The sequence below is a fragment of the Schistocerca americana genome, chromosome 1 (assembly GCF_021461395.2).
Source record: "Schistocerca americana isolate TAMUIC-IGC-003095 chromosome 1, iqSchAmer2.1, whole genome shotgun sequence".
NCBI classification, from domain to species: domain Eukaryota; kingdom Metazoa; phylum Arthropoda; class Insecta; order Orthoptera; family Acrididae; genus Schistocerca; species Schistocerca americana.
In genome coordinates, this window is record NC_060119.1 from 617455666 (window position 1) to 617483035 (window position 27370).

General features: G+C 38.0%; 1 protein-coding gene across 3 annotated transcripts in view; it reads left to right on the plus strand.

The window, feature by feature from the left end:
- The window catches only part of LOC124607350 (broad-complex core protein isoforms 1/2/3/4/5-like), a 331766-nt gene that overhangs the window by 285146 nt on the left and 19250 nt on the right, over positions 1–27370 (plus strand). Inside the window, exon 6 of one of the 3 annotated variants that reach the window (XM_047139671.1) lies at positions 23561–23888. The exons of the other annotated variants lie outside the window; for them this stretch is intronic. Coding sequence (XP_046995627.1) covers positions 23561–23784 — 224 coding nt within the window. The 3' untranslated portion in view covers positions 23785–23888. Of the gene's footprint in view, positions 1–23560; positions 23889–27370 lie in introns of those variants that run through there. 3 annotated transcript variants of the gene reach the window in all.

Genomic DNA, 27370 nt, shown 5'->3' on the forward strand with positions numbered 1-27370 from the left:
CTTTCCTTCAGAAAATCGATTTCCTGCAAATTCTCAGCATGGCATACACATTTTAGAGCAAAAACAGTCTTGTTTGCGAAATTATGTTCTTATAGATATAAAATGATTTTGCAACCAAGACTGTTATTATTCTGAAATAATTTAAGACTGGTTGCTGTAGCATCCTTTCGCAATAGACAGGCATAATTTTTGCATACACATTTAATTCAGTCTTCCACTGTGACATCATCAATGGCTTCCTCAAATATATTCTGCACATCTTTCATTTTGAATGTCCAGTTTTGGGATACAACCTTTCCTTTCACATTTGAAGCAATGACTATGCTATCAACAAGCATTTCTCAGATGTCTTGATTCAGAAAGTTGTTTCTTGCACATTTTCAGTATGGCATACACACTTAATGCTGCCTTCACTGCGACATCATCAATGGATTCCTCAAATAAATTCTATACATATTTTTTTCTGAATGTGCAGTTTCTGGATATGACCTTTCCTTTCACTAGGGTCCATACATTTGCTATCAGATTGTATTGGCGCTGATAAGGATCAGCTTCACTATCTCATGGCACACTTCTGTTGCTAAGCTGTCAAGTTCAAATTGACTGTGAATGTGCTTGTGGTGCCTGACTTCCTCCCAACATTTCTGCTTTTGTATAGCAGCCCAAAATTCTTCTAGCCAGTGTCCAATTTCTTGCTTCTTTATATCTGACTTAGGAATTGTCTCCTTTTTTTCTTGAATGATGACTGGTGATAACTGTGACAGTTACACAGATCTCTTATAAACTAAGTAATAAATCTAAATACCAGTGTTTAAATACACTACTCTTCATCTCTTCATGATAATCACTGGATTTGCAGGATGTAAATATTAGCTTTGCACTTTTGATGAAGCCATATTCAGATGATCATTCATGACAAACAGTAAGTATGTTTCCTTTGCCAATTGATACTTTCAAACTGTCATTGCCCTTTGAATTCTGTTAGGTGTGCTTTCTGGAGTGATTTTGATTTAGACAGGTCTCATCAAGATAAATAATAAGTTGGTACGAGGGCGGTTTGAAAAGTTCTTGGAACAGAATAGAGAAAAGTACTTACATCACTGAAACTTTTTTAATTTTTCAATGTAGTATCCTTGTAGTTTAATGCACTTGGTCCAACGATGTTCCATTGCCTTAATCCCATCTCGAGAATGAGTTTCCTCCAAGCCTGCAAAATAGTTGTCAACTCTGGCTATAAATTCCTTGTTTGAACTGAATCTTCATCCACCAAGAAAAAAATTCAGTTTTCGGAAGAGATGGTAGTCTGGCAGAGCCATATCAGGTGAATAAGGTGGGTGTGGCAACAGTTCATACCTTAGTTTGTGTAATATTGCCATGCTGATGGCAGATGTGTATGAGTACACATTGTCTTGATGGAAGACGACTTTCTTCCTTGCTAAACCTGGCCCTTTTTCACGTAGCTTTTGTTGCAATTTGTCGAGGAGGTGAGCATAGTATTCTCCAGTAATTGTTTGTCCAGTGGGGAGATAATCTACAAACAGAATCCCCTTCGCATCCGAGAACACTGATGCCATGACCTTTCCCACCAAAGGAATTGTCTTTGCTTTCTTTGGTGGCGGAGAACCAGCATGTTTCCAATGCTTTGACTATTGTTATGTCTCTGGGTATAGTAGTGCACCCAAGTTTCATCTGTGTTCACAAGCTCGCACAAAAAATCTTGTTCGTTTCTCCTAAAATGCGCCAAACATTGTTCCAATATGTCCAGTCTCATGCATTTTTGATCCAACGTCAAGAGTTGCGGCACCCATCTTGCAGATAATTTTTTCATTTCTAATTCTTCAGTTAAAGTGTGATGTACCCTTTCAGATGACACCTGGCAAGCGTGAGCAATTTCACACACTTTCAGTCGGCGATCCTCCATGACCATTTTGTGCATCTTGGCCGACCAGTGCGCAGATCATCATCTAAGCTCAAATTTAAATTCATTTGTCCACTTGGCAACAGTTGAATATGAAGGAGCAGAGTTCCCCAGTGTATTCTGGGAATCAGTATGAATGTCCTTTGCTTTCATACCTTTCTTTACAAAGTACTTAATCACTGCTCGATTCTCGACTTTTTTCCATCTTCACAAATCAATATGTGGGAACAACAACAGAGCCATGTCACCACAACAGCTCTCTTCCAAGAGCTCTGACGTGGTCCGTGTTTACAGGCAACAGTCCAATGAATATCACGTGAACAAGTCATTGCGCTAGCGCTGACCTCTCATGGTGATTCCGAGAACTTTTCAAACCACTCTCCTATGGTAGTTCTTTTTGATGTTGTGCATTTTACTCAGAAAAGTTGCCATAGCTGTTACCATATCAGATCCCTCCATCAGAATTTGCCTTCCATCATTGCAGTTTCTGCAACTGAATCTCAGAAATTTGCATACCTTGTGTATGACTTCCTTTGTTTGATTGTGTGTGTCTTGACACCCAGCCATCTTATCTCAAAAACAAAATTTGCAATACTGTGTGATGAAAATCACTGATTTCTTCACAAATGTGCAACAGTCCCAGACAGTGAAAACATAAGCAAATGCTGTATAGCACCAAAGTAGCAAAGTTATGCTGACAGCAGCATGAATGAAGTACAATATTGCCTCATTAACACTGTTAACTATAGATGTTCATTTGATTGTCATTGCTTCTTATGACACTTTTTGGATTGCAGCTGTGGCAGAAATGATACTGTGCCGTCAGTGTGGGCTTTGAGTCATGAACCAAGCTGCTCTAGATCGAGAGCTTTTCATTAGTGCTTTCACTTCTCCCTAGAATAATGCCTTTGATGATACATTTTACAGTTCACTGTACTAAATCCAGTTACATTTGGAAGATGTGTGTTTGTGGTCCATATACTGTTTAAATATTTGTAACCTGTTGGAATTTATATATTGTGATTAGTAAGTTTAAGCCAAATAATATGTTGGCAACTTCATGTGTGGCTCAGACTATGACAGTGTCTGGTATTCTGCCACTTTTTGTACATACCAAATCGAAAGATATCATGAACAAGATCTAAAGGTGAAGTAGGTGTAGCTGAAACAGTGAGACCAACTTTTGAGGATCAAGTCAGTTCGTAAGAATCGGAAAGCAGCTGCTGTTCTGTCTATAATCACTAGATTTTGACCCTGCTTTAAATGGGGAGTTTTTGATGTCTGACATGAGAAACATTACAGCATGTTAAAAAATTGTTTTAAAAATGAGATCAAGTTTTTCATCATTCTTGCAGTTATAGGCAAAACAACAGTCATCTAAAATAAGTTATCATGATGTAAAGTAAGTGAAAGGCAATCACTCACCTATAGCGGACTGATGTGTGGAGCATAGAAATATATTACAGAAAAAAATATTCACATTATCTTTCGGGCTCTAGCTCATTTTCTAGTAAAAGTACACACATTCAATCACAGTGACCACTGAATTGTACATTTGGGTGCCTGTGTGGTTGTGTGTGTGAAGGTGTGTACTTTTACTAGAAAAAGAACAAGAACTTGAAAGGTAGTGAGTGTGAATTTTAAATTTTGTTCCACCCATGAATTTCTATTATTTTTATATATTTGTAAACAAGAGAATTCATATGTAGAACAATTGAATGAGTAAAAGCAACCACTCATTGTACATAGGTGATGCCACGATCTGGATAAGTACATGCACAAGAAGTAGATTACTGTAATTCAGCTTTAGAAATTTTGTGCTTCTTGAGGGAATACTTGTGGTGCTGGTAGTACGAGAGGACCTGATCCAGATGGTACACCGTTTGTCTCAAGAAAAAACTGAAATGTCTCCTCTGTATTGCGTGTCTCTCCTCTGTTCAGAGTTTACTTTCCGCCAAAATTTTCAATTATTATATTAACAGTTTTATTGGGAAGTATAGAAATTTAAAATTTCAGTCATGGGGATTCAATAAAATACAGTAGGAGTTGTGCTAATAGATTTCAATAATATACTCATACTGATAATTAAATCAATTACTAACAGTTTTTGACATAAGAATAGTATATACATACCAATAGCTAAAATACAAGTAACTATAACAGGACCAACAAACAAAGGTGTAAAAATGTGGTCATTTATAGCTTTTGGAATTATCTGAGTGCTATGAAACATAAAGACTGGAACTCACAATTGGTCTAATTTGAGTGTCCCATCCACCACAAGTGTTTCTGTCCTCCAGATATGAGAAATTTCATTCTAGCTGATTCTTCGCTCTTTCCATTCACCTGGTCGTAATTTACAGCATATATTTCATCAGCTGTTTCTCTCTTCATTCTTCCACCTCTTTCCTATTTACATTCTGCATTATCATTTGTATCACTCTGTTGCCTTATTCAATACGAGGGCGAGTCAAATGAAAACCTTAAATTTTTTTTTTTTAAATATTATTTATTGTGCAGAAGTGGTATAAAGCTGTATCACTTTTCAACATAATCTCCCCCATGCTCAATGCAAGTCCTCCAATGCTTACAAAGTGCATACATTCCTTTAGAAAAAAAATGTTTTGGTAATCCGCACAACCACTCATGCACCGCGTGGTGTACCTCTTCACCAGAACAGAGCTTCTTTCCTCCCATTGCATCTTTGAGTGGTCCAAACATATGGAAATCACTTGGGGCAAGGTCTGGTGAGTATGGTGGATGAGGAAGACACTCAAAATGCAGGTCTGTGATTGTTGCCACTGTTGTACGGGCAGTGTGGGGCCTTGCATTGTCATGTTGCAAAAGGACACCTGCTGACAGCAATCCACGTCACTTTGATTTGATTGCAGGCCGCAGATGATTTTTTAGATCTGTGTATGATGCATTGGTGACAGTGGTCCCTCTAGGCATGTAATGCTCCAAAATGATGCCCTTTTCATCCCAAAAGAGAGTCAGCATAACCTTCCTTGCTGATGGTTCTGTTCGAAACTTCTTTGGCTTTGGTGATGAGGAATGACGCCATTCCTTCGTTTCCGGTTGGTCGAAGTGAACCCAGGTTTCGTCCTCAGTAACGATTCTTGCAAGGAAGCCATCACCTTCTTGTTCAAAGTGCCGAAGAAGTTCTTCACAAGCATCAACACGTCGTTCCCTCATTTCAGGAGTCAGCTGCCATGGCACCTATCTTGCAGACACTTTGTGAAACTGGAGCACATCATGCACAGTGTGGTGTGCTGACTCATGACTAATCTGTAAACATGCTGCAATGTCATTCAGCGTCACTTGGCGGTTTTCCTTCACTATAGCTTCAACAACTGCAATGTTCTTTGGAGTCACAACTCGTTGTGCCTGACCGGGACGAGGAGCATCTTCCACTGAAGCCACACCAATTGTGAACTTCCTACTCCATTTGTAGACTTGCTGCCATGACAAACATGCATCACTGTACTGAACCTTCATTCATCGATGAATGTCAATAGGTTTCACACCTTCACGACGCAAAAACCGATTAAACAGGACACTGTCCTTCCATGGTGCAAGTCGCAAGTGGGGCAGCCATCTTTATACTGATACTGCAATGGTATGTGTGCATCTGCTCTATGCTGCCACCTACAGGCCATTCTGCATGCTGTTTGTAGCACACTTACCAACTTACTGGATAACGGCGCGAAATTTCGATTTGTTATTATAAATTTAAGGTTTTCATTTGACTCACCCTCATAGGTTTGTTACTTTTATTTATACAAGCCAGAAGAGGGCTTTGGATGTACTACTCAAATTATTTCAGTGAAGTTTTGTGATTCGTTTCAGATGCACTTTGTGGAACTGAAAAAAGTTTTTCGAGGTTACTCGAGAATGAAAAATTAGACAAATGTTGTAATTTCGCTAAGTCATTTTTGCTTCTTGTTCTAAGTAACTCATTGGATATGGCCTAGTCCCTTTATGTGTCCATTTTTCTCATATTTTCAACTTCAGTATTACAAATTGATAAGTGCATTTGATTTGCACAATGCTTGGAGATGTAACATTTTCACATGTAATGATGAAAACCACACAGTATTATGTATAAGAAAAAAGTAATTTTATGGAAGGATTCAGCAAAAATTGATGAAAGCCTATGTAAACTTAGAGAGTGGATTACAGTGAGAGAATGAGTGTCTTTAAACTGTTGCTATATATCTCTATCTATACAACTCTCTGAAACTTATTATAACTGATCATTTTTCACTGACTAAGAGAAATAGAAATTTTCATTGACTGTCAGACCCCTTTTTATATCGTAATTAATTGTAAATCTGCAAGTTCATGATAAAACCTGATAAAGTTCCTGTGTTTGTTAATTTATTTTTATTATTTGTGGAATTATAATAATAATAATAATTATTATTATTATTTGTTACTGTTCTTGCTGTGTTATGTGAAGTTCTACAATAATTGTGAAATTTAATAAATGCTAATGCCAATACAAAATTTTCAGTGATTTTATTATGATGTTGTTAGAACACACAAAAATTTAATATGGAACGTAATTAGTCATGTATTTTTGAAGTCTCAATAAAATATATATTTTTCAAATTTTCTTTTGCTCGCCAAATAAAAGTAGCAGCGGAATAAAGAGTATTTGTAACAGGCTACTTCATTTTGTTTTATTCAGTTACAAAATGTTATCTTTGATACCAATGTATTTATGCTTATTGATGTAAAACGAAGGATTGTAGCCTCAGATGTGTTATTACAGTATGCAGTATGAAGGTGTTATATTCTGTTAATGAAGAGGCAATTAGTAAATAACAAAATGCTTTATGCCTAACATCCATTTTATAGGTGGAAAACATTGGTTAATCTAGTGTGGTGTGTATTGTTTTACAGTTCTTCCATATAGGATAAATTTTGGCATGCTTTGTATTGACTATACAGAAATTGGATGTATTTTTTATTCAGAAAATCGTGCAATAAATGACAAATGTGAATGAAAGATACTTCTGTTTTTGTTATTTGTACTGTCTTGTAAAATATCAAGAGAACTATGCACTTGCTTTTGCTCTTATACAATCAGTTTAAATGAAGTAATTCAGTATATACACTTACAGTAGATGGCTGGTGATAATCTTACCTTTATTTGTCTTTGTGTTATTGACTGTGCATCAGCATATGTGCTACTTATAGCAGGTGGTAGGAGAGATTTAAGTATATTAAATGGAAAGAAAGTGAATGACAGTAACTGTGACATTTACTCATCTGTTTTCATGGTTTTGTGGCGCTTATCCAGAATGCCAGTAATAACTGTCACTTTAGTAAATGAAATCAGGCCTAATAAGTTTAGTTTTAAACAAAAATATGTATGAAATGCCAGGGCTTTCAGAATCATACAGTATCTGTATTGTATTTATTTAAAGTGTTATGAACTAAATTTGTCACAGTCATTATTGTTCAAGTATGTGATTGGTGATTAATCTATGTAAACAAAAAGTGTAAAGATTTATGAGCATACATCCAGAGAACCCTAAAGCCAAATAACCACATAAAATTAAAAATGAGCTCTGCACGAGACGATGAAGGCCCAAGGGATGTCTAAATTACTTTTAGGAAAAACGGGCATTAGACTGTTCTTACGAAGAATGTTAAGCACATATAAAACTCCTGCAAAAGAAGTATATTACAAAACTCCTTTGTAACCACTTTCCAATCTGAGAGCCTTGTCAGGAAATAATAATAGAGTAAATAGAGAAGACCCAGAGAAGAATAGCATTTTCCATCACAGGTGTGTTTAGTAAGCATAGTTTTCTGTCTTAGAGTTTGTACATCAGAGAGAGGTGTACTGTTGAAAATCTGAGAGTGTACATTCCAGGAAGAGCTAGGTATCACTTTACCTTCCTTCTATGTACATAAAGAGTTGAGTTCATGTGAAGGTTACCAACAGTCATCTGTTAGCACAGTGTTTGTCAAAGGGGAGGGGGAGGGGGGGGGGGGGGGGGAATGACAGTGATAGCACAAATACCTTCTTCCCTACAGTGTAGGGTGGCACATGGACTACAAATGCAGATTTGTTCTTATAAGATCTGCTATTTATGAGTGGAATTAGTGACACCTACTTTCAGAAAAGAACTACATTCTGACTTTAATTTTTTTATGATAATTACTAAATAAGAAGCATTCTATTTTGTTTTAATACCAATCAGAACATTAAAGAACACTGAAGCATACGTCATCCTCAATGTCAATTTGAATCCCACATTAATTTCTATGCATTATTAGGAGAAAATGCACATTAATTTACCAATCGTGACGTTTTTACTTCCCTTGCCAAGCAGTGCTATAGCTTTCCAACCTCCATTCTAACTATTAATTGCAAGAATGAATAAGCCACACATAAAGTGAAAGAAACAGGATGTAAATGAGGTTGTATGACTTTTTTTTTCTAATTGTAAAAGTTCATTGGTAGTAAATGACACCTGGGATTCACGTGAGCATATTGTTCCTAGAAAGTGTACCCTAAGGTCTGCCACTGTTGAAGCACCTCTCCCCCCCCCCCCCTTTACACCTGTAGTTGTAGTCTCTCTCTCTCTCTCTCTCTCTCTCTCTCTCTCCTGTTTTGAAATATCTACAACAGAAGGATCTTCAGTCTGTGTAAAGTATAATTTCTGTTGCAGACTCATGTTTCCTTGTTTGAAATATATGTCATCAATCTACAGTGTTTGTTTTCAGGTACATCCTGCTGCAACAAAAATCGAGAATTCAGCTGCCCGATCTGCCAGCAAAAATTTGCAAGAAAGTTCAATCTGTCAGTACATATACAGGATATTCACAATCGACATGGTCCTTTCAGTTGCAACTACTGTGGTTTACAAGTAATTAGCAAAAGTGCTTTGAGAATGCACGTGTTTCGAAAACATAAGGCTGGCATGTTGCACTGTTCTCATAATTTAGGTGCATTGAGTAAGAGTGAGGATATTTACCGGTAACAGTGAGATGGAGATGAAAAACAAGTGAATGTAACTTGACAGTCCAAATGTTTTGTTCAAAAATATGACAGTGATGTCACTATTCGGCATGGGGGATTGACTAATATCAAATCTGCAGCATTTGTGTGGCCATGGTAATATTCACTATCAGTGTATTTTGTGTGTGTAGTGAGTGACAGTTTTACTACGTGAATACCTTCATTAAAGAGAAATGGGTGTGCTATAGATCTGTCGACGCTGAAAAACACTGTACAGATTGTGTAATGCCAGTACACTTATTTAAGCGATTTGACTTGGCAAATTGTTACAGTGAACTGCTATTTTATGTAGTTTTTTGGTGTCCAACATCGCGCCTGAAGTTGGGCTCGTGTAACAAATTACATTCCAAATAATGTTAGCATAGGAATGTAACATTTGTGATGTCAAGAACATTCGTCATTTATGTGTAGTTATTATTCTGGGGAACTCGATTTTTCACAGAATCTCAGCTTTCGAATGGTGTCGTAATTTGAACACTGGAATGTTGATTAGTTGATAGAGATTCCAGTTAATACTTCTTATTTTCACTATGTGATAATTATGAATGATAATATAGATGAAGTATTTTGTTTAGTTTAATTATATGATTCGAGATTTATTATTATTATTGATCTTCAGCACGGCCAAACTGTTATAATGTTTTCCTTCATAAAAGCAGTTGATACCCTGTTAACGTCACTGCAAACTTGCTACAGCGCATTGATTATTAAGATATAGTTGTGATACTAGAGTCATCATTGCCTTTGCAGTAGAGTAATTGTAACTTTTGTTGTACGTGTAAAATTTCATGGAGATTTTTAGTTTCTTTGAAGGTAAATTATATTGCCTTCTTGCCACTTTCAGCTTCCTGTATGTTAAAGATAGACTAATGCACGCTATTTCACAATATTTCAAACACACACACACACACACACACACACACACACAGAGAGAGAGAGAGAGAGAGAGAGAGAGAGAGAGAGAGAGAGAGAGAGAGAGAAGGAAGAGGGGAGGGGAGAAGGGTGGGCTTTTTTTAAGATTTTTTAAGATTATTCACCACATATAGATTTCGGCTATTAACAGGAAACAGAATACACAGGTGGCCATTAAAATTGCCCTGGAATGCTGGGATTAGCATTTCAGTGCAACCAGCCAAACTAGATAGCTGTTACATCATTTTTGTTCTGTATCTAAGGAAATAATATGCAGCAGGTTTATCAGTCAGAAGTTACATTTGAATTTTGGTTGTTTGCAAAATCTTGTTATGCCTCATGTAAGAAGGAGAATATATCTACCAACACATGGGGAATTTGACAAAGGAAGGATCAAGACTCTCTTTTATCATTTCTCATTGTTGCTGCTCTTGTTGGTCAGTATCTCACAACTGTCCTTCAAATATGGAATCAGTGGGTCAGGAGAGCCCATACAACTAGGACAGACATATTATTTGCTCGACCATACAGGATCATCAGGTATATTGAATCAGGCAGGATATGGGCTTGTTTGCAACAAGATACGCACCCACATGAATAGTGCAGCTGTGAGGCACCATGGACTGTCAGCTTGGTGACCACTGTTGCAGTGTCCGTTAGCATGATGGCAGAGACTGATGCACAGATTGTGGTGCACCTGATAACACTGAACACAGGAGTGGAACTTTGACATCTTTTTAGATGAGATCCAGTTCTGTGTACAGAATTCTGATGAATGTAGCCTTGTTTGTAGGTCTCTGAGGAGACTGTATGTTGCAATATTGAATTTGTCACTGTTACAGGAGACCTGGCATGATGGGCTAGAATCCATTAGGTACCAAACACAATCACCCCTGGTTTATATAGCTGCAAGGGCATGCATACCTATGGGCAAGCCCCCCCCCCCCCCTTTCCCCTGCGACAACCCCCTCCCAGCCAACTCACAGGGAAAGGAAACAAGGCGCCATTTGTGTTATACACCATACCCCTTGTTCTTGCCCCTCCAAAAATTGTCGTATGGGCACCCTTGCATAGCTGGTATTTTGGACATCAGCCATTACATTTATATCGTGTTAAGGCTTATGGCTGTGCCCTGTCTTTTAGCTCTCAGCAATCTTATCTTTCAACAAGATACTGCAAGACTGACTGTTGTCCATGCTGTCTTGGCCTACTGTGATTCAGAGGCTGTCAACTGTTGCCCTAGCCAGCATGTTCTCACATCTCTGACCCATTGAAAGCATAAGGTCATGGGTTGCCTGGAGACTACTCATTATCACTCACTGGCCACTACCATTGATGAATCCTTGGCATAAAGTTTAAGTAGCATGGAATGACATACACATGTCAGCTGATTGGCACTTCTACTGGAAAACCTGAAATTCTCAGGGAATTACATTTTACCTAGAAAAATCAGACACTCAACAATTTTGTTACATTTCAGGGAATTCTGTGTTTTTAACCTAACATCAGAATTTAATTTTATTGAGGTTTATAAATCACAAATTTTAAAATAGCTTTTATTTCAAAGTTTGTTAATTTGAATATTAATCAATATAAATTATTGTTGTTTGAAAACTACAGTTATACTACAGCTGAGAGGAAAGAAAAGTCATCGAGAGATGCTCAATTCTCGGGGATTGTTGATTTTTTTTCTTCGAGTCTGAGAAGCCACCCTGGTCAGTCATGCAAGCTCTGTTTGAAGTCATTGTATCTTCCAAAGGTAGCAGCTCTGTATATTACATTTTCCACATTATACACTTACAAAATTTAATCGAGTATTCTTTCTACTCCACATATATTCACAATAATTAAAATTTTATTTGCTACCTTTTCTAGTGCTCCAGTTTCAATGCATTTCACTGGATTCCTAACAGTGTTTGGTCTCCTGATTGACACATCATATTTAAATCATTACTTAGTTTATCCTGATTATTCCAGAAGTGTGGAAATGGTATTCACCCTGATTGCATTAAGGAAGGAAAGAAAGGAGTTTGTTGTTAGTAATATTTTGAAATATCTGAGAATATTTACATTAAGATTTTGCTGTGTGAGAAAGAATGCTTCCCCCATGATGTGGCACATAAAACGGATTGAGATTGAACATTATAGGCTAATTATTAAGTTATTCATTAGTGATCATTCCTTGTGTTCACTGAATGTTAAGCAGTGATTTTTGCACGCTTGCAGATATCCCTTTATGTATAATTCTAGAAATTGGTATAAAATTACTGTGTGTCATTTACATGTCTATGTATCAACAAAAATACTGTGATCTGTGATTTTTGATGGCTAAAGACACGAATCAAAACTTTTTTCTGTATATGCCATTGATTGCCAAAGCAACTGTACTGTACAATAGTGAACTGTCAATTGTCACCTAGTCAGTTGAAGACTAGCCGCTAAACTGAGGGCATCTTTTTGGAAAAAAATGTGGATTTAACAATTGGAATGCTACCCAGAGGTGACATGTTAAAACAGGTAATAGTAATGGACAGTAATTGTCATAGTAACTGTTCAGTCAAGTTAAAGGAAATATAAATTCTAGAAGGAAATACAGGAAGTGGGGTAAAAGCTGCCAGTTCAGATATTAACTTAGCAATTTTTATTGTGTTAAGAAAACTCTGTGTGTGGTTTGAATTGTTAAAAGTTCTTTAGTAAATTTCCTACTCTACTCGATCCAGACATTTTTCGTAATAATTTACATTAACAATTGATTTATCTGAAAATGTCAGTATTATTTTCTTTGAACTCAGAAATTTTGCAAGAACACTTTGGGGAAGTTGGATAAAGAGAAAAAAGATAGTTTTCTCTTGTCCAACACAGTAGTAAATCCTGTGAAACTTTGTGAATATGTTTAAGTAATGGTAAAACTTTCTCACAGTTGTGAGGGATCCATACCTAGGTAAAATCAGTTGTATCAGTGTATTACCTAAACTGTAGAGTTGTTAAAAAATGGATCCTAAATAAAAGATATGACACCTGTGAAGGTTCGTGACTAAAGAATACAAATCGAATAATGTCAAAATGAAAGTATCAAACAATGGAAAATCCAGGATGGAATGTAACAATATATGAGAAGGAAAGTTGCTACTCACCGTATAGTGGAGACGTTGAATCGCAGATAGGCACAACAAGAAGACTCTCACAATGAAAGCTTTCGGCCATTAAGGCCTTCGTCAACAATACGCACACACACACACACACACTTTTACACAAACGTGACACACACACACGAGTCTCAGGCAACTGAAACCACACTGCGAGCAGCAGCACCAGTGCAAGATGGGAGTGGCAACTGGGTGGGGATAAGTTTGAGGCTGGGGCAGGGAGGGGGAGGAATAGTATGGTGGGGCTGGTGAACAGTGAAGTGCTGCCGGTTAGAAGGAGGGCAGGTGAGAGGTGCGGAGGGGAGAGGGGGGGGGGGGGGGGGGGGAGTAACAGAAAAGGAGAGAAATAAAAAAACTGGGTGTGGTGGTGGAATCTTCCCAGTCTCCCATCACCTCCCAAAGGCCCACCATCTGGCCACAGAGGAGCATTGCCCTCATAACTCAGTACCACACAGGACTGAATTACATTCTCCACCAGGGTTTCAATTATCTCTCGTCATGCCCTGAGATGAGAAATCTCCTGCCCACTATCTTTCCCACCCTTCCCACAGTGATATTCCACCGTCCACCGAACCTACACAGTATACTCGTCCATACTTACATAACCCCTGCTCCCAATCCTACTCCAGTCCGGTCACTAACATTGCCTGTCTCATCAAAGGCAGAGCTACATGTGAAACCAGTCATGTGGTGTACAAGCTAAGCAGCAACCACCGTGCTGCATCCTATGTAGGCATGACAACCAACAAGCTGTCTGTTCGCATGAATGGCCACCGACAAACTGTGGCCAAGAAACACACTGCCAAACACGATATCCTTCATTTTGATGACTGCTTCACAGCCTGTGCCATATGGGACCTTCCCACCAATACCAGCTTTTCTGAATTACACAGGCAGGTGGGAATTTTCCCTGCAGTACATCCTACATTCCCGTAACCCTCCTGGCCTCAACCTTTGTTAGTCACTGTCCTCACCCACCAAGCCCCTTCCCTGTTCCCATTCCAGCACTACACAGCTGTCATTCCACCACCACACCCAGTCTTTTTATTTCTATCCTTTTGCATAACTCCCCCCTCCCCACCTCACCTCTCCTCTGCCCTCCATCTAACCTACAGCACTTCACTGTCCACCATCCCCACCATACTATACCTCCCCCTCCCTGCCCCAGCCTCCTCCTTGCCTCCACCCAGTCTCCACTCCCATCATGCACGGGTGCTGCTGCTCGCAGTGTGGTTTCAGTTACTTGAGACTGCAGTCATCTGTGTAAGTTGCTTTTGCTTGTGTGTGTGTGTGTGTGGGTGTGTGTGTGTGTGTGTGTGTGTGCGTGCATCTATTGTTGACAGAGAACCTTAATGACCAAAGGCTTTAATTGTGAGAGTCTTTTTGTTGTGCCTATCTGCGACTCAGCATCTCCTTTATATGGTGAGTAGCATTTTTCCTTCTCATATATTGCAAAATGAAAGTATCATGTTCTAGTTCACAAGAATGTGAAAGGTATTCGGGAGACTGTATAAAATAAAATATTTTTTAGTTGAGGTCAGTACTTGTACTGAGAAATGAAGGGAAAGCACTGTAAGTGGTAGGATAAATGTTCATTTACTGTATTTTGATGAAAGAGAACTAGAAGAAATTATTCTGACATCAAGAAATATTGATAAGTGAATTCTGATTTATCCATCTCGTAACGTACTCATACTGCTCTTGGGATTGGGGTGCAGAAAAAACATCATGAATGAGTAATTTAACTCATTTATATAAAATTACAGCTTATGAGAAACTGCAGTATTTTAAAATTATTTTTTAACTGAGAATGTTAATGTCTGTGGTTTTTTTTACACTTCTGTGAAAATATCATATCAACCTTATTAATAATTACTACTATTATTTAGATTGGCAGCATGTCATCCTGGAAGTATACAAAAATAGTAGATTTCTTTGCTCAAAAAGTGATTACTTTAAGCATGCTCTTTCCAACTACTTGGTAGACGACGTGTTATGAAATTGAAGTCACAGGTTTCTAAACAGTAGGCCTTTTCAGTAACCAGGATGTCTTACCAGTTTCACCCCTGGCTTAGGTTTCATACTTGGCCAGCACCAAGCATCATACTATGAAGTGCTTCACAGGCGTCTCAAAAGATCTTGTAGGTCAGAGTGATTAGAAAATCAATTTGATGGCAGTTCAAACAAGAGTATGCAACTGGCACTGGAACAGAACCATGAGGAGCTGGCACTGGGAGGTAAATGCTGACTCTCTAACAGCAAAGAGGCTATGTGTTATGCTGTTCCTGTAGTCATCTTATGGTGGAGTGTGTCAATTGACCATTCACAGCTTTAACAATATATCTCTGAAGTCGTTGGACTTCTTCCTTTGGGCTAATATAATAAGCTTTCCAAACATGGAGCAGTAATGAAGAATGGGTTGGACAAGCCTTGTGTGAATTCTGGGTTACAAATGCTATGCACTTTCAGATAATTCTCCTAAACAAATCTAACCCACTTACTGTCTGTACAACAGATTTTATGTTGTTTCCACTTCAAATCACTTCTAAAAATCCTTACATATTTCATTAAAAAAGCACAGATGATGGTAGCTACATTAGGCTAGGATAATATGGGGATTGTTTATCGATTGCCTTGCATTTAACCACATTTTGAGTGAACTGCAATTTATCAAATGGAAATTTTGTGCAAATAGAATTTGGTATTAATTTGTTTAACTCATAGTCATATAAATAACTACAAACGGCGTACATGTTACAGATATATCTCTAATATTTTTATATCATGTACTAAATGTACACATTTGTTATTCATTACACCATTTGGATTAGGCTTTAGTCTTTTCTATTTGAATGTTTAGTGTTCTGTTTCTTTGAAGCTCTTATATGAGGTGTAGTCATTGAGTAGTAACGAAGGAAAGAAAATCTTATACTGTGAATCATTGTGATGGTGTTAGTCCTTCTTTATGTGTTTACTCTTCACTGCAAGAATTTTTTCACAACAGTGGAAGATTTGGCACAGGCCTTGGTTGTAGGATTCTACATTTATGCTTTTCAGGAAATATTCCGTCTCGATAATCACCTTGACACCATTCAGGAAATACCTCCCATGCAATTGTTTATTTTTTATCTGAAAAAAGAGGTAGAAGCCAAAGGGTACCACATTGGAGAAATATTGTGGGGAGGAGGCATAATTTGATAGCTGAAAAAAAGCAGCATGTTTGGCTGATCCTGTGCAGCATGAGCTTGGGTGTTGTGGAGCAAAAATGTGCCCTCAGTCAGCTTTCCAGATGCTTCATGTTGCCAGCCTCTTATAAGCTGGTGAGGAGATTTTGATAGAATGCTCCTGTAATGTTTAGCACCTCAGCACACCAATTTTAAGAAACATTCAGCACACCTTACCTGATGAAGGTTGGGGTCTTCGTCTTTTTCTGCAGTGGAGAACCCACATGCTTCTAACTTGCTGGATTGGCCTGACACAGTTGCAACATTTCTGCTGCTGCCTCGGTTTGGCAAGCTGCTTGAATTAATGTGAGCAGTTGTGGAGCCCAGTGAGTAGTGGCATTTGTCATGTTCAAAATATTGTGCAAGATGCTGGAAACTGGTCCAGGACTAATTTTCAGTTTTTCACTGTTGCCTCAATTTGATACACTGGTATTTGAACACCACAACCTCCACTTCTCTTGCAATTTCTGCTTCTTCACAGAGAGATCATCTACGACTTTGTTCTCGATGATTCGTACTTGTTTGGGCCCCTCTGGCAGCACCTGTGCCACAAAACCACTGTGTCACAAGATGGAGCATTGTCACCATATGCTTCCACCTACTGTGCAAGCATTTTCGCAACTTTGTTCCTCCTCAAATAATAGAAAGTAAGTGATTGCTCAGTATTCCACTATATTAATGGACTATGCCATTTTGTTTTGTCTTCTCTAGCAGCATGGTATGGTACTGTGGTGCAGGTACTTCAGTATGTACCAGGACTGCAGACATTTACATGCAAACAAAATCGTATGACTACCCATCGTAGAGCTAACATTATTCCATTTATATTCTCATAATTTTTAGCAATGGCGTTGGCATCTATGTAAGGTGGTGGGCAGGAAGAGGAAAGTGAGAATGGGTGAGACACCATGCATCAACACTTGTGTTAAGCCGAGGAGGGGAAATGTTATGCTTTAAGTGATTCAACATTGATGCTGTTGGGTATGGAGCACTGACTGTGTACAGCAAAATGTTTTGGGGGGGGGATTAGGTTTTAAGTCAGTCAGTATTGGGCTTGTTTGATTAGTTGGATATGTGAACAGAAAAGAATTGGCCACAGCAACAGACTAAAGTCATTTATGAAAACTGTAAAACCAAAAGCAAGAATGTCTTAGCTGTTCTGCACACATGCTAGACATGTATAAGATAGGGAAAGCGCTGTTGTCATTTAGTCATCAGAGAATATTCCAGCATATTAGCTTGTTACCTATAAGTAGCAGAATGTTATCATTAGAAAAGTGCCTTCAGCCGTGAAATCATAACAGTTAGTTAAAGGAGAACTTGCGAGGAATGTTGAAAGCCCATAATGTATTTTCATTCTGCAGTGGAGTGTGTGCTGATTTGAAACTTCCTAGTAGATCAAAACTATGCGCTGGACAGGGACTTGAATCTCGGACCTTTGTCTTTGTTAAGTGCTCTACTAAATGAACTTTCCAAATGTGACCTTTGACCTGCCCTGCAGCTCTGCCCCTACCTTCCAAACTTCACAGAAGCATAACTTCCAGGACTACCACTCCTGGGAGAAAGGATATCACAGAGGCAGCCTGGGGGATTGATTCAGAATGGATTTTTGCTCTGCAGTGGAGTGTGCACTAATGTGAAACTCCCTGACAAATTAAAACTGTCAGAGCATAACTGGAACCCAGGACCTTTGCATTCCGCAGCTAAATGTTCTAACCAATCATTCCTGCTGTGGCTAAGCCATATCCCTGCAGGTGGGAATTTAAGGAGATGGGACCCAGATAAACTGACTAAACCAGAGGTTCTACAGAGTATCAGGGACAGCATAAGGGATCAATTGACAGGAATGGGGGAAAGAAATACAGTAGAAGACGAATGGGTAGCTCTGAGGGATGAAGTAGTGAAGGCAGCAGAGGATCAAATAGGTAAAAAGACGAGGGCTAGTAGAAATCCTTGGGTAACAGAAGAAATATTGAATTTAATTGATGAAAGGAGAAAATATAAAAATGCAGTAAATGAAGCAGGCAAAAAGGAATACAAACGTCTCAAAAATGATATCGACAGGAAGTGCAAAATGGCTAAGCAGGCATGGCTAGAGGACAAATGTAAGGATGTAGAGGCTTATCTCACTAGGGGTAAGGTAGATACAGCCTACAGGAAAATTAAAGAGACCTTTGGAGAAAAGAGAGCCACTTGTATGAATATCAAGAGCTCAGATGGAAACCCAGTTCTAAGCAAAGAGGGGAAAGCAGAAAGGTGGAAGGAGTATATAGAGGGTCTATTCAAGGGCGATGTACTTGAGGACAATATTATGGAAATGGAAGAGGATGTATATGAAGATGAAATGGGAGATACAATACTGCGTGAAGAGTTTGACAGAGCACTGAAAGACCTGATTCGAAACAAGGCCCCTGGAGTAGACAACATTCCATTAGAACTACTGGCGGCCTTGGGAGAGCCAGTCCTGACAAAACTCTACCATCTGGTGAGCAAGATGTATGAGACAGGCGAAATACCCTCAGACTTCAAGAAGAATATAATAATTTCAATCCCAAAGAAAGCAGGTGTTGACAGATGTGAAAATTACCGAACTATCAGTTTAATAAGTCACAGCTGCAAAATACTAATGCGAATTATTTACAGGCGAATGGGAAAACTGGTAGAAGCCAACCTTGGGGAAGATCAGTTCGGATTCCGTAGAAATGTTGGAACACGTGAGGCAATACTGACCTTACAACTTATCTTAGAAGAAAGATTAAGGAAAGGCAAACCTACATTTCTAGCATTTGTAGACTTAGAGAAAGCTTTTGACAATGTTGACTGGAATACTCTCTTTCAAATTCTAAAGGTGGTAGGGGTAAAATACAGGGAGTGAAAGGCTATTTACAATTTGTACAGAAACCAGATGGCAGTTAATAAGAGTTGAGGGACATGAAAGGGAAGCAGTGGTTGGGAAGGGAGTGAGACAGGGTTGTAGCCTCTCCCCGATGTTATTCAATCTGTATATTGAGCAAGCACTAAAGGAAACAAAAGAGAAATTAGGAGTAGGTATTAAAATCCAGGGCGAAGAAATAAAAACTTTGAGGTTCGCCAATGACATTGTAATTCTGTCAGAGACAGCAAAGGACTTGGAAGAGCAGTTGAACGGAATGGACAGTGTCTTGAAAGGAGGATATAAGATGAACATCAACAAAAGCAAAACGAGGATAATGGAATGTAGTCGAATTAAGTCGGGTGATGCTGAAGGAATTAGATTAGGAAATGAGACACTTAAAGTAGTAAAGGAGTTTTGCTATTTGGGGAGCAAACTAACTGATGATGGTCGAAGTAGAGAGGATATAAAATGTAGACTGGCAATGGCAAGGAAAGCGTTTCTGAAGAGGAGAAATTTGTTAACATCGAGTATAGAATTAAGTGTCAGGAAGTCGTTTCTGAAAGTATTTGTGTGGAGTGTAGCGATGTATGGAAGTGAAACATGGGTAATAAATAGTTTGGACAAGATGAGAAAAGAAGCTTTCGAAATGTGGTGCTACAGAAGAATGTTGAAGATTAGGTGGGTAGATCATGTAACTAATGAGGAGGTATTGAATAGGATTGGGAAGAAGAGAAGTTTGTGGCACAACTTGACTAGAAGAAGGGATCGATTGGTAGGACATGTCCTGAGGCATCAAGGGATCACAAATTTAGCATTGGAGGGCAGCGTGGAGGGTAACCAAGAGATGAATACACTAAGCAGATTCAGAAGGATGTAGGTTGTAGTAGGTACTGGGAGATGAAGGAGCTTGCACAGGATAGATTAGCATGGAGAGCTGCATCAAACCAGTCTCAGGACTGAAGACCACAACAATAACAACATCCTTCCTCACAGGAGTGCGAGTCTCCCAAGGTATGCAGGAGAACATCTGTAAAGTATGCAAGGTTGAAAAAGTTTATCACATATTATTATGGTTTCTTTAGTTGTTTAAATATAAAAGTAAGTTTTCAAAAAAGGACGTACACAGAATTGCACAGATTTTCACAGTAGTAAGACTGCCATATTATTACTATTTGAGTTGATGAATAGCTGTCAATATCTTTGTTGTTGTTTGATTCTGAGACTTTCGCAAAGTGGTTGAAAAGTCTCAAAATCAACTCGTGAGACATATAAGGATTTATGCCAAACCAGTTGAATATGTAGTATGCCTAGAATAATATTATTGTTAATTCGGGATTAAATGAACCAAATGGAATAGCTTATCATGTATACATATATTTCCAGTACATTATATTGGATAATTTTGTACTTATGGAATTTGAATGTAGCTGTTATCATTGAAAATGGAGGTAACTTTATCTGCCTATTGCTATAGTGTCTTTGTGTTAGAAGTATGTATTCACAAAACTTTTGGTTGAATATTTCTGAGATGTGTAGATGCACATAACGTGTGTTGAGATGACATAGAATGTGTCGTGAATTTTGCTGATGTGAATTATGTACAATCAAGGTGGATTGGTAACAGTTGTGACTTATATCGAGTGCAGATAATGCTGCTGCAGAAATATTTTACAAGAAGCACCAACAGTGATTTCCATCAATACAGTTTTTGATTTCTTTTGTACAGTTTCTTGTAATTATGATAATGTCTCACTATAGCAGTTTCTTTGCAACAATCATAGGGGGAAACCAAACAAGTAAATATACTAATGGAAAAAAATCACAACACCAAAAGATAATTAATGGAGAGTAATGAAATTTTGGGAATATATTTGTCTAGCTAACATATTTAAGTGATTAACATTGCAAGATCACAGGTTAATGTAAGTGCAAATAAGCCATTGCAAATAAGTGCTGGTACATTAATAAGTGGATTTCAAGCATGCAAATGTGCATGCATTGTGTTGTACAGGTGCCGGATGCAAGTTTGTGGGATGGAGTTCCATGCGGGTTGCACTTGGTCGGTCAATACAGGGATGGTTAATACTGTTTGTGGATGACCCTGGAGTTGTTGTCAGATGACGTCCCCTCTGTTCTCCATTGGAGACATATCTGGTGATCAACCAGACCAAGGCAACATGTTGACGATCTGTGGAGCATGATGGGTTACAAAGCAAGTGCTGTTCTGTTGGAAAATACCCTCTGGAATGCTGTTCATGAATGGTAGCATGACATGTCATATCACCAGATAGATGTACAACTTAGCAGTCAGGGTGCATGGGATAACCATGAGAGTGCTTCTGCTGTCATACGAAATCGCACTCCAGACCATAACTACAGATTTAGGTCCAGTGCGCCTTAGCACGCAGACAGGTTGGTTTCAGGCTCTCAACTGCCTCCTCCTATCCAAGAGACGAACATCACTGGCAATGAGGCAGAAACAACATTCATCAGAAAACACAACAGCCCTCCACCCTGCCCTCCAACTAGCTTTTGTTTGACACCTCTGAAGTCGCAAATGGCATCTGGTTTGGAGTGCTCCTTGAAGTAATTGATTGTAACAGTTCATTCTGTTACTGTGGTTCCAACTGCAGCTGAAATTGCTGCTGCAGATGTAGTACAGTGCACCGGAGCCATACACCAAACATGATAGTCTTCCCTCTCGATAGTGCCACATGGCCATCTGGAACCCAGTTGTCTTGCGACTGTACATTCCTGTGACCACCTTTGCCAGCATTCATTTGCAGTGGCTGTATTCCTGCCAAGTCTTTCTGCAGTATTGCAGAAGAAACATCCAGCTTCTCGTAGCCCGATTGCACAACTTCATTCAAAAGCCATTGAATCATCATCATTTCATCCCCATCGACGCGCAATTCGCCGAAATGGCGTCAAATCGAAAGACTTGCACCAGGCGAGCGGTCTACCCAATGGGAGGCCCTCGTCACACGCCATCATCATCATCACTGGTATTTGTAAACTTTCTTTGTGAAACATATCAAAACTTAGTTTTATGAACCCTCTTTAATTTAAAAATCCCTGCTCGAAACCATTTTTTCCCTGCTGTTTATTTCTTTTCCTGTTCATCCAGTAATTTTCTTTAACTGCCCTAAATGCAAACACTCATCAACTGCATCTGTGACTGCATTATTAGCTTCCACAATTTGATTTTTTGTGTGTTGGTTATGTATTATTTCTGTATACTTGTAATTGATTTATGTCTTGAAACTTCCTGATAGACGAAAATGTGCAGGACCAGGATGCGAACCTGGGATCTTTGCTGTTTGTGGGCAAGTCTTCTACCAGTTGAGCTACCCAAGAATGATGCATGAATCACCCTAACAGAAGTACTTTTGTTTACTTTGTGGGACTAGTACTAGTTGAAGAAAGGGTATTGTGGAAATGTAGCCCAACAACAGCCAGGGGTTGGATGAAATTTGGAGGGTGGAAGATGAGGTACCAATGGAAGCAAAAGTTGTGTGGACAGGTTGTGAGTCATACTTGGAGAGCTTAGTCAAGCCCTTGCCAGCAAAAGGTAAAGGTCTCAGATTTGAGTCCTGATCTGGCAGACAGTTCTAATCTGCTAGAAAGTTTTGAGTCAGTGCACACTCCACTGCTGAGTGAAACTTCATTTTGGATTTATGTCTTATTTTCAAAATCACTGTTTATGTTCTTGCACTCATTGTTCAAAAATAGCTGCATTAGGGTAAAGCTTACAATGTCAATAGCAGAGCTAAGGTGATTCAAATACGTTCCATCAACAGACTTTAGTTCCATGTTTTCCCAGTTTAAGGATCTGAAAACCTCCCCTACAATTATTGAGAATAATTTAAGTTATATGAAGTCTCCTTGCCCCAGTTCTTTTCAAATTTTGAATTTCCTACCATCTTGATGTAATCCAGTGTAAAAGATAGGATTCATTCTTCAGTATAGTAACATGGGGTTGAATCAGTGCCATTTTCTCAAGAGATGTTATTTGCTCATACTTAATTTCACTTTCTTTTGTACTGTGAGGCAAAATAAGTGGGTGCTGTATAAGGAAAATGGCATTCTCTTTAACTATTCACCATCTCATTACAGGAGGCAGAATACATTATAATATTCTATTTGAGCTATAGTCTATGGAATATTTCATTTCATTGGCTTGTAAATTATGACCTGATTTTACATCATTATTACCAATAATAATGTCATGTATATTGAACTGACTTTCAGTTTCTTGATGTTACACACGTGTGTGTGTAATGGTTGATTTAAATGGCATACTATTTACAATCTTCTTTAGTGGAATGTTTATGAAATTCATGATGAAATATTTATGAACTATACATAGTTTACTCATTCTAAATTTTTGATGTATATTTTATATTTGTGGTAGGCATTGCTACTAAGTATAAAAAATTCTTGTAGGGAAGTTTTCATCAACTGTCTGCCCTTCCCTATGGCTGTGTCCATGGTGTGATCGTACATTTACATCAAAAGGAAACATGAAAGTACACATCAGAGACCTACATAAACAGCAGGAGCGTCTTCGTTGTGAATTGTGTGGTGCCGGCAGCAGAAATAAGGGTTCTTTGCGCATTCATATGTATCGATATCACAGAACAAACAAGGGAACTAGTCAACCTAGTTAGCGTACAAGAATGTAAATTTAGAGCATGTATTACAAATTGTTAATTTTTAGTACAGATTTGGACTTCTTTGTGTTAATTGTACGTAGATCTTAGTATTGTATACAATACATCTTGTAAAATGATGCTAATATTTTGTAACTGTTTGTGGGAGTTGGATTGTCATTTATTGTTTTGTAATAAATGTCATGTTTATCTGTGTCATTTTTTAATGATTGGTTATCTATGAATAGTACAAATAAATAACAGTTTTCATTTATTCATAATTATAATAAAAATCTAAAAGTCTTGTACTTAAAACAATATGTCAAGGTTTACATTTTCTGTGCTAGGCAACAGGAATAATGCATATTTTCTGAAGATCCCATGCTTAGTGATTTATTTCAAGCTATGCACAATATCAGTAAGCAATGTTTCTCATATTAAAGGTTGCAAATTTTTGGTGAATAGGTGGGGAAGGGGGGGGGGGGGGGTGTTGTTTTCTTAATGCTTAACTTTTTTTATACTTATTTTTGTCTCTTATACCAGTATCCTTAACTTGAGCTCTCCTTCAATCTCTGGAGATAATTAAAAGTTCTGTTGATATCTGAAAACAAAGAATTAATCATGAACATAGTTTCACAGTTCTGTTTCTTCAAATAAGAATGACAGGAAAAGGAGACTACAAGCCTTTGGAATAGTTCCATTCCCCTGTCAACCAAGGCAATGGAAATGCTCCTTCTCCAATCTGACATCTCTAAATGAAATGTTGAACTGCTTAAGTAACCATAAACATACATGTATGCTGTAATCACCTATTGTCACAGTGCTTGTGCTTCTCACACTTGAGTGATTATGCATAACATGCCCTAATTTGTTTATTATTAGGCATTTTGTTTTGCACCTCTTGAGGGTTACATTACTTGTTACGAAAGTATTGTTACAGGTATACTGAGAGGAAGTGTATTAATAATGCATGTCTGCGATATCTGTGTTCCATTAATTGCACTGAAACTCACAGATAAAAAAGTAAATTTTTTAAAAAAACCTTAGAAATGTCCATGTTTTGTCTTCCAATTCGCATGAGAAAATCAAAACTTTCTTTATTTGGCAGAGTTTTCTCACTTGTCATAGTTGCTTAGCTTGATTAACAAGTTAGGAATTACAGAACTCAAAGAGTCACTGAATGAAGTACTCATTTAGCTCTATGGCCTCCGACTTTATTCCACCTTCTGTGTATGTTGGGACACTCCATTTCTGCAGACAGTAATGGCATACTAACTTGTCTCGCTCTAGATGCATCTGTTTAATTTCTGTGACTTCTAAATGAAGTTCTGTTAGGTATAGCACATATACTGAAATACTTTTAAGAATTTTCTATTTCCTGTAGTGATCTGTGATTTCTTATTTGACAGTCCGAAAATGTTGTGATGGTTGTCATTTGTGCTGTCCAAGCTGCTGTTTTTTATTTTTTCACTAATTGCTGCTACTGTTTGTATAGTAATCTAGCAGCTTTGTGTATTGTAAATTACTCTAAAACTGGCCTATTGTTAATATTATAAATCACTGAGATACAGTTTACAGTGTTCTGTTTGCACTAAATACTTCTGGAAATTAGTCATCCAAGTAATGTCTTACTGGAAAAATGAGGCAGTCAGCACCCGTTACTTGTAGCCTCAGCTGTCGTTCAGGTGTGGGGTAACAAGAAACTCATGGCTCAAGTACAAGAGCTCATGAGCCAAGTGACTCTATTATACTCACAGCTGGAGGCCACCAGTGAAGTTAGATAATATTTGACCCGCTATAAAAACTGCGTACATGACAAGTACGTGCTCAATGCATAGATTATTTCATCATAATAATATTTTCATATTTCTTTTTTTCATACTCTCTAATTTCCAATCATTATTGTATCAGAATAATGCCATTTTTTCCTTCGTTGAGCATGTGCCCAGATACAAAATCCTGGCTGCTATAACCACACTCATTGTATGAAAGAGTTTCATTACTTTTCATTGAAAGAAATAATATTCCTTAAGATATCTAAATGTAGCTCAAACTAAAAATACAAAATATTTGGGTTACATAAGAGATTTTAAAATCAGTAGCAGTTGAAGATAAAGTAACATAAGCCAACTATGTGCCTTAAAAAATGTACTTATAAATTTCATAACACTAACCTAAATATTAAATGTACATTATGACATTATATGACATTTACATAGGTGCCCTGTGTTATAAGTGTCATCACATACTTCGCTTGCCACTAGTTCTGTTATGGATTAACAAAATGTCATTAACATGACATAAATTGATACAGCTGCACTTACCTTATACAATTACACCCGCAGTGCTAAAATTTCTTTTATGCACAATAGTACTGGAGGGAATTCGTATGACTTCTTTTGCAACTTTTTGGAGAGTTTGAGCAAAGCACAGGAATTGGCATTCAACCAAGACAGCAAAATTCTGAAGTGTCCAAATACGTCTCAGATTGATCTTTATGCTTAGAAGTTGATGAACAGCAGCTCCAAAACTTCATTGTAGGAGAGCGTATAGAATGTTATTTTACTTCTGCCACAACTATGCTTTCTAGCCTCCGACAAAATCTTGGGTGAATATGTTCTTTCCTCTCACTTAGCATGAGTAGTTCCTTGAAATGAGGAAGTTGTATTCGAGACATGAGAACCTTTTATTTCATTAATGACTTTCTAAAAATGGTTCAAATGGCTCTGAGCACTATGGGACTCAACTTCTCAGGTCATTAGTCCCCTAGAACTTAGAACTAGTTAAACCTAACTAACCTAAGGACAGCACACACATCCATGCCCGAGGCAGCATTCGAACCTGCGACCGTAGCGTTAATGACTTTCTCTTTAGGAAGTTTTCGCATGTACTTTCAGCAACTTCAGTTTTGATTTGTCATCTTCACTTTGGCATGAATCCAGTAAACCAAATATCCAAGACACTACAAAAGACAGCTTTGGTTTTGTTTTATCCTCAAGGTCTCCTTAAAACTTTTCATGAAGTTAATTATGTTGTTCACTACATCAGGTTGACATGGTTTACCATTTCCCACATGTTTTACTGAAATAGCAGGCTTTAAGTGTTATTTTGTTGCAGATTAATGGATCTATCTTTGTGTAGGTGGTATTCCATTTAAATTGAACATGTTGGTAAGATTTTTTCTAGTCTTGCCATCAAACTAGATTGTTTCATATATCCTACTGATCTTTGTACTGTTTGCATGGAGTTATAAATATGAGACAGCTGCTCAGTAAGGAACTTTTATCCATTTTGCACCTTAATGCTATGCACTGTGTAATGCAGACTTTAGCCTTGCTGAAGAGCTTTTTCTGTGTTCAGACCTTGATCCAATACAGATGTTGACAGCTTAATTCCAGAGTGGCTATTACATTTTGTCATATAACTCAGTTGGAAAGTGTCTAGTCATTTTTGTAAGGTCTGTCATCAGAATCTAATAATACCGGATGTGATAAAATAATGTGTCTTGTTTCAGAATTAAATTCAGTTCTCAGCTGCACAATTATTTTTATTTTGCTTTACCAGTTTCAACAGATTAATCTGTCATCTTCAGAAGCATACAAAA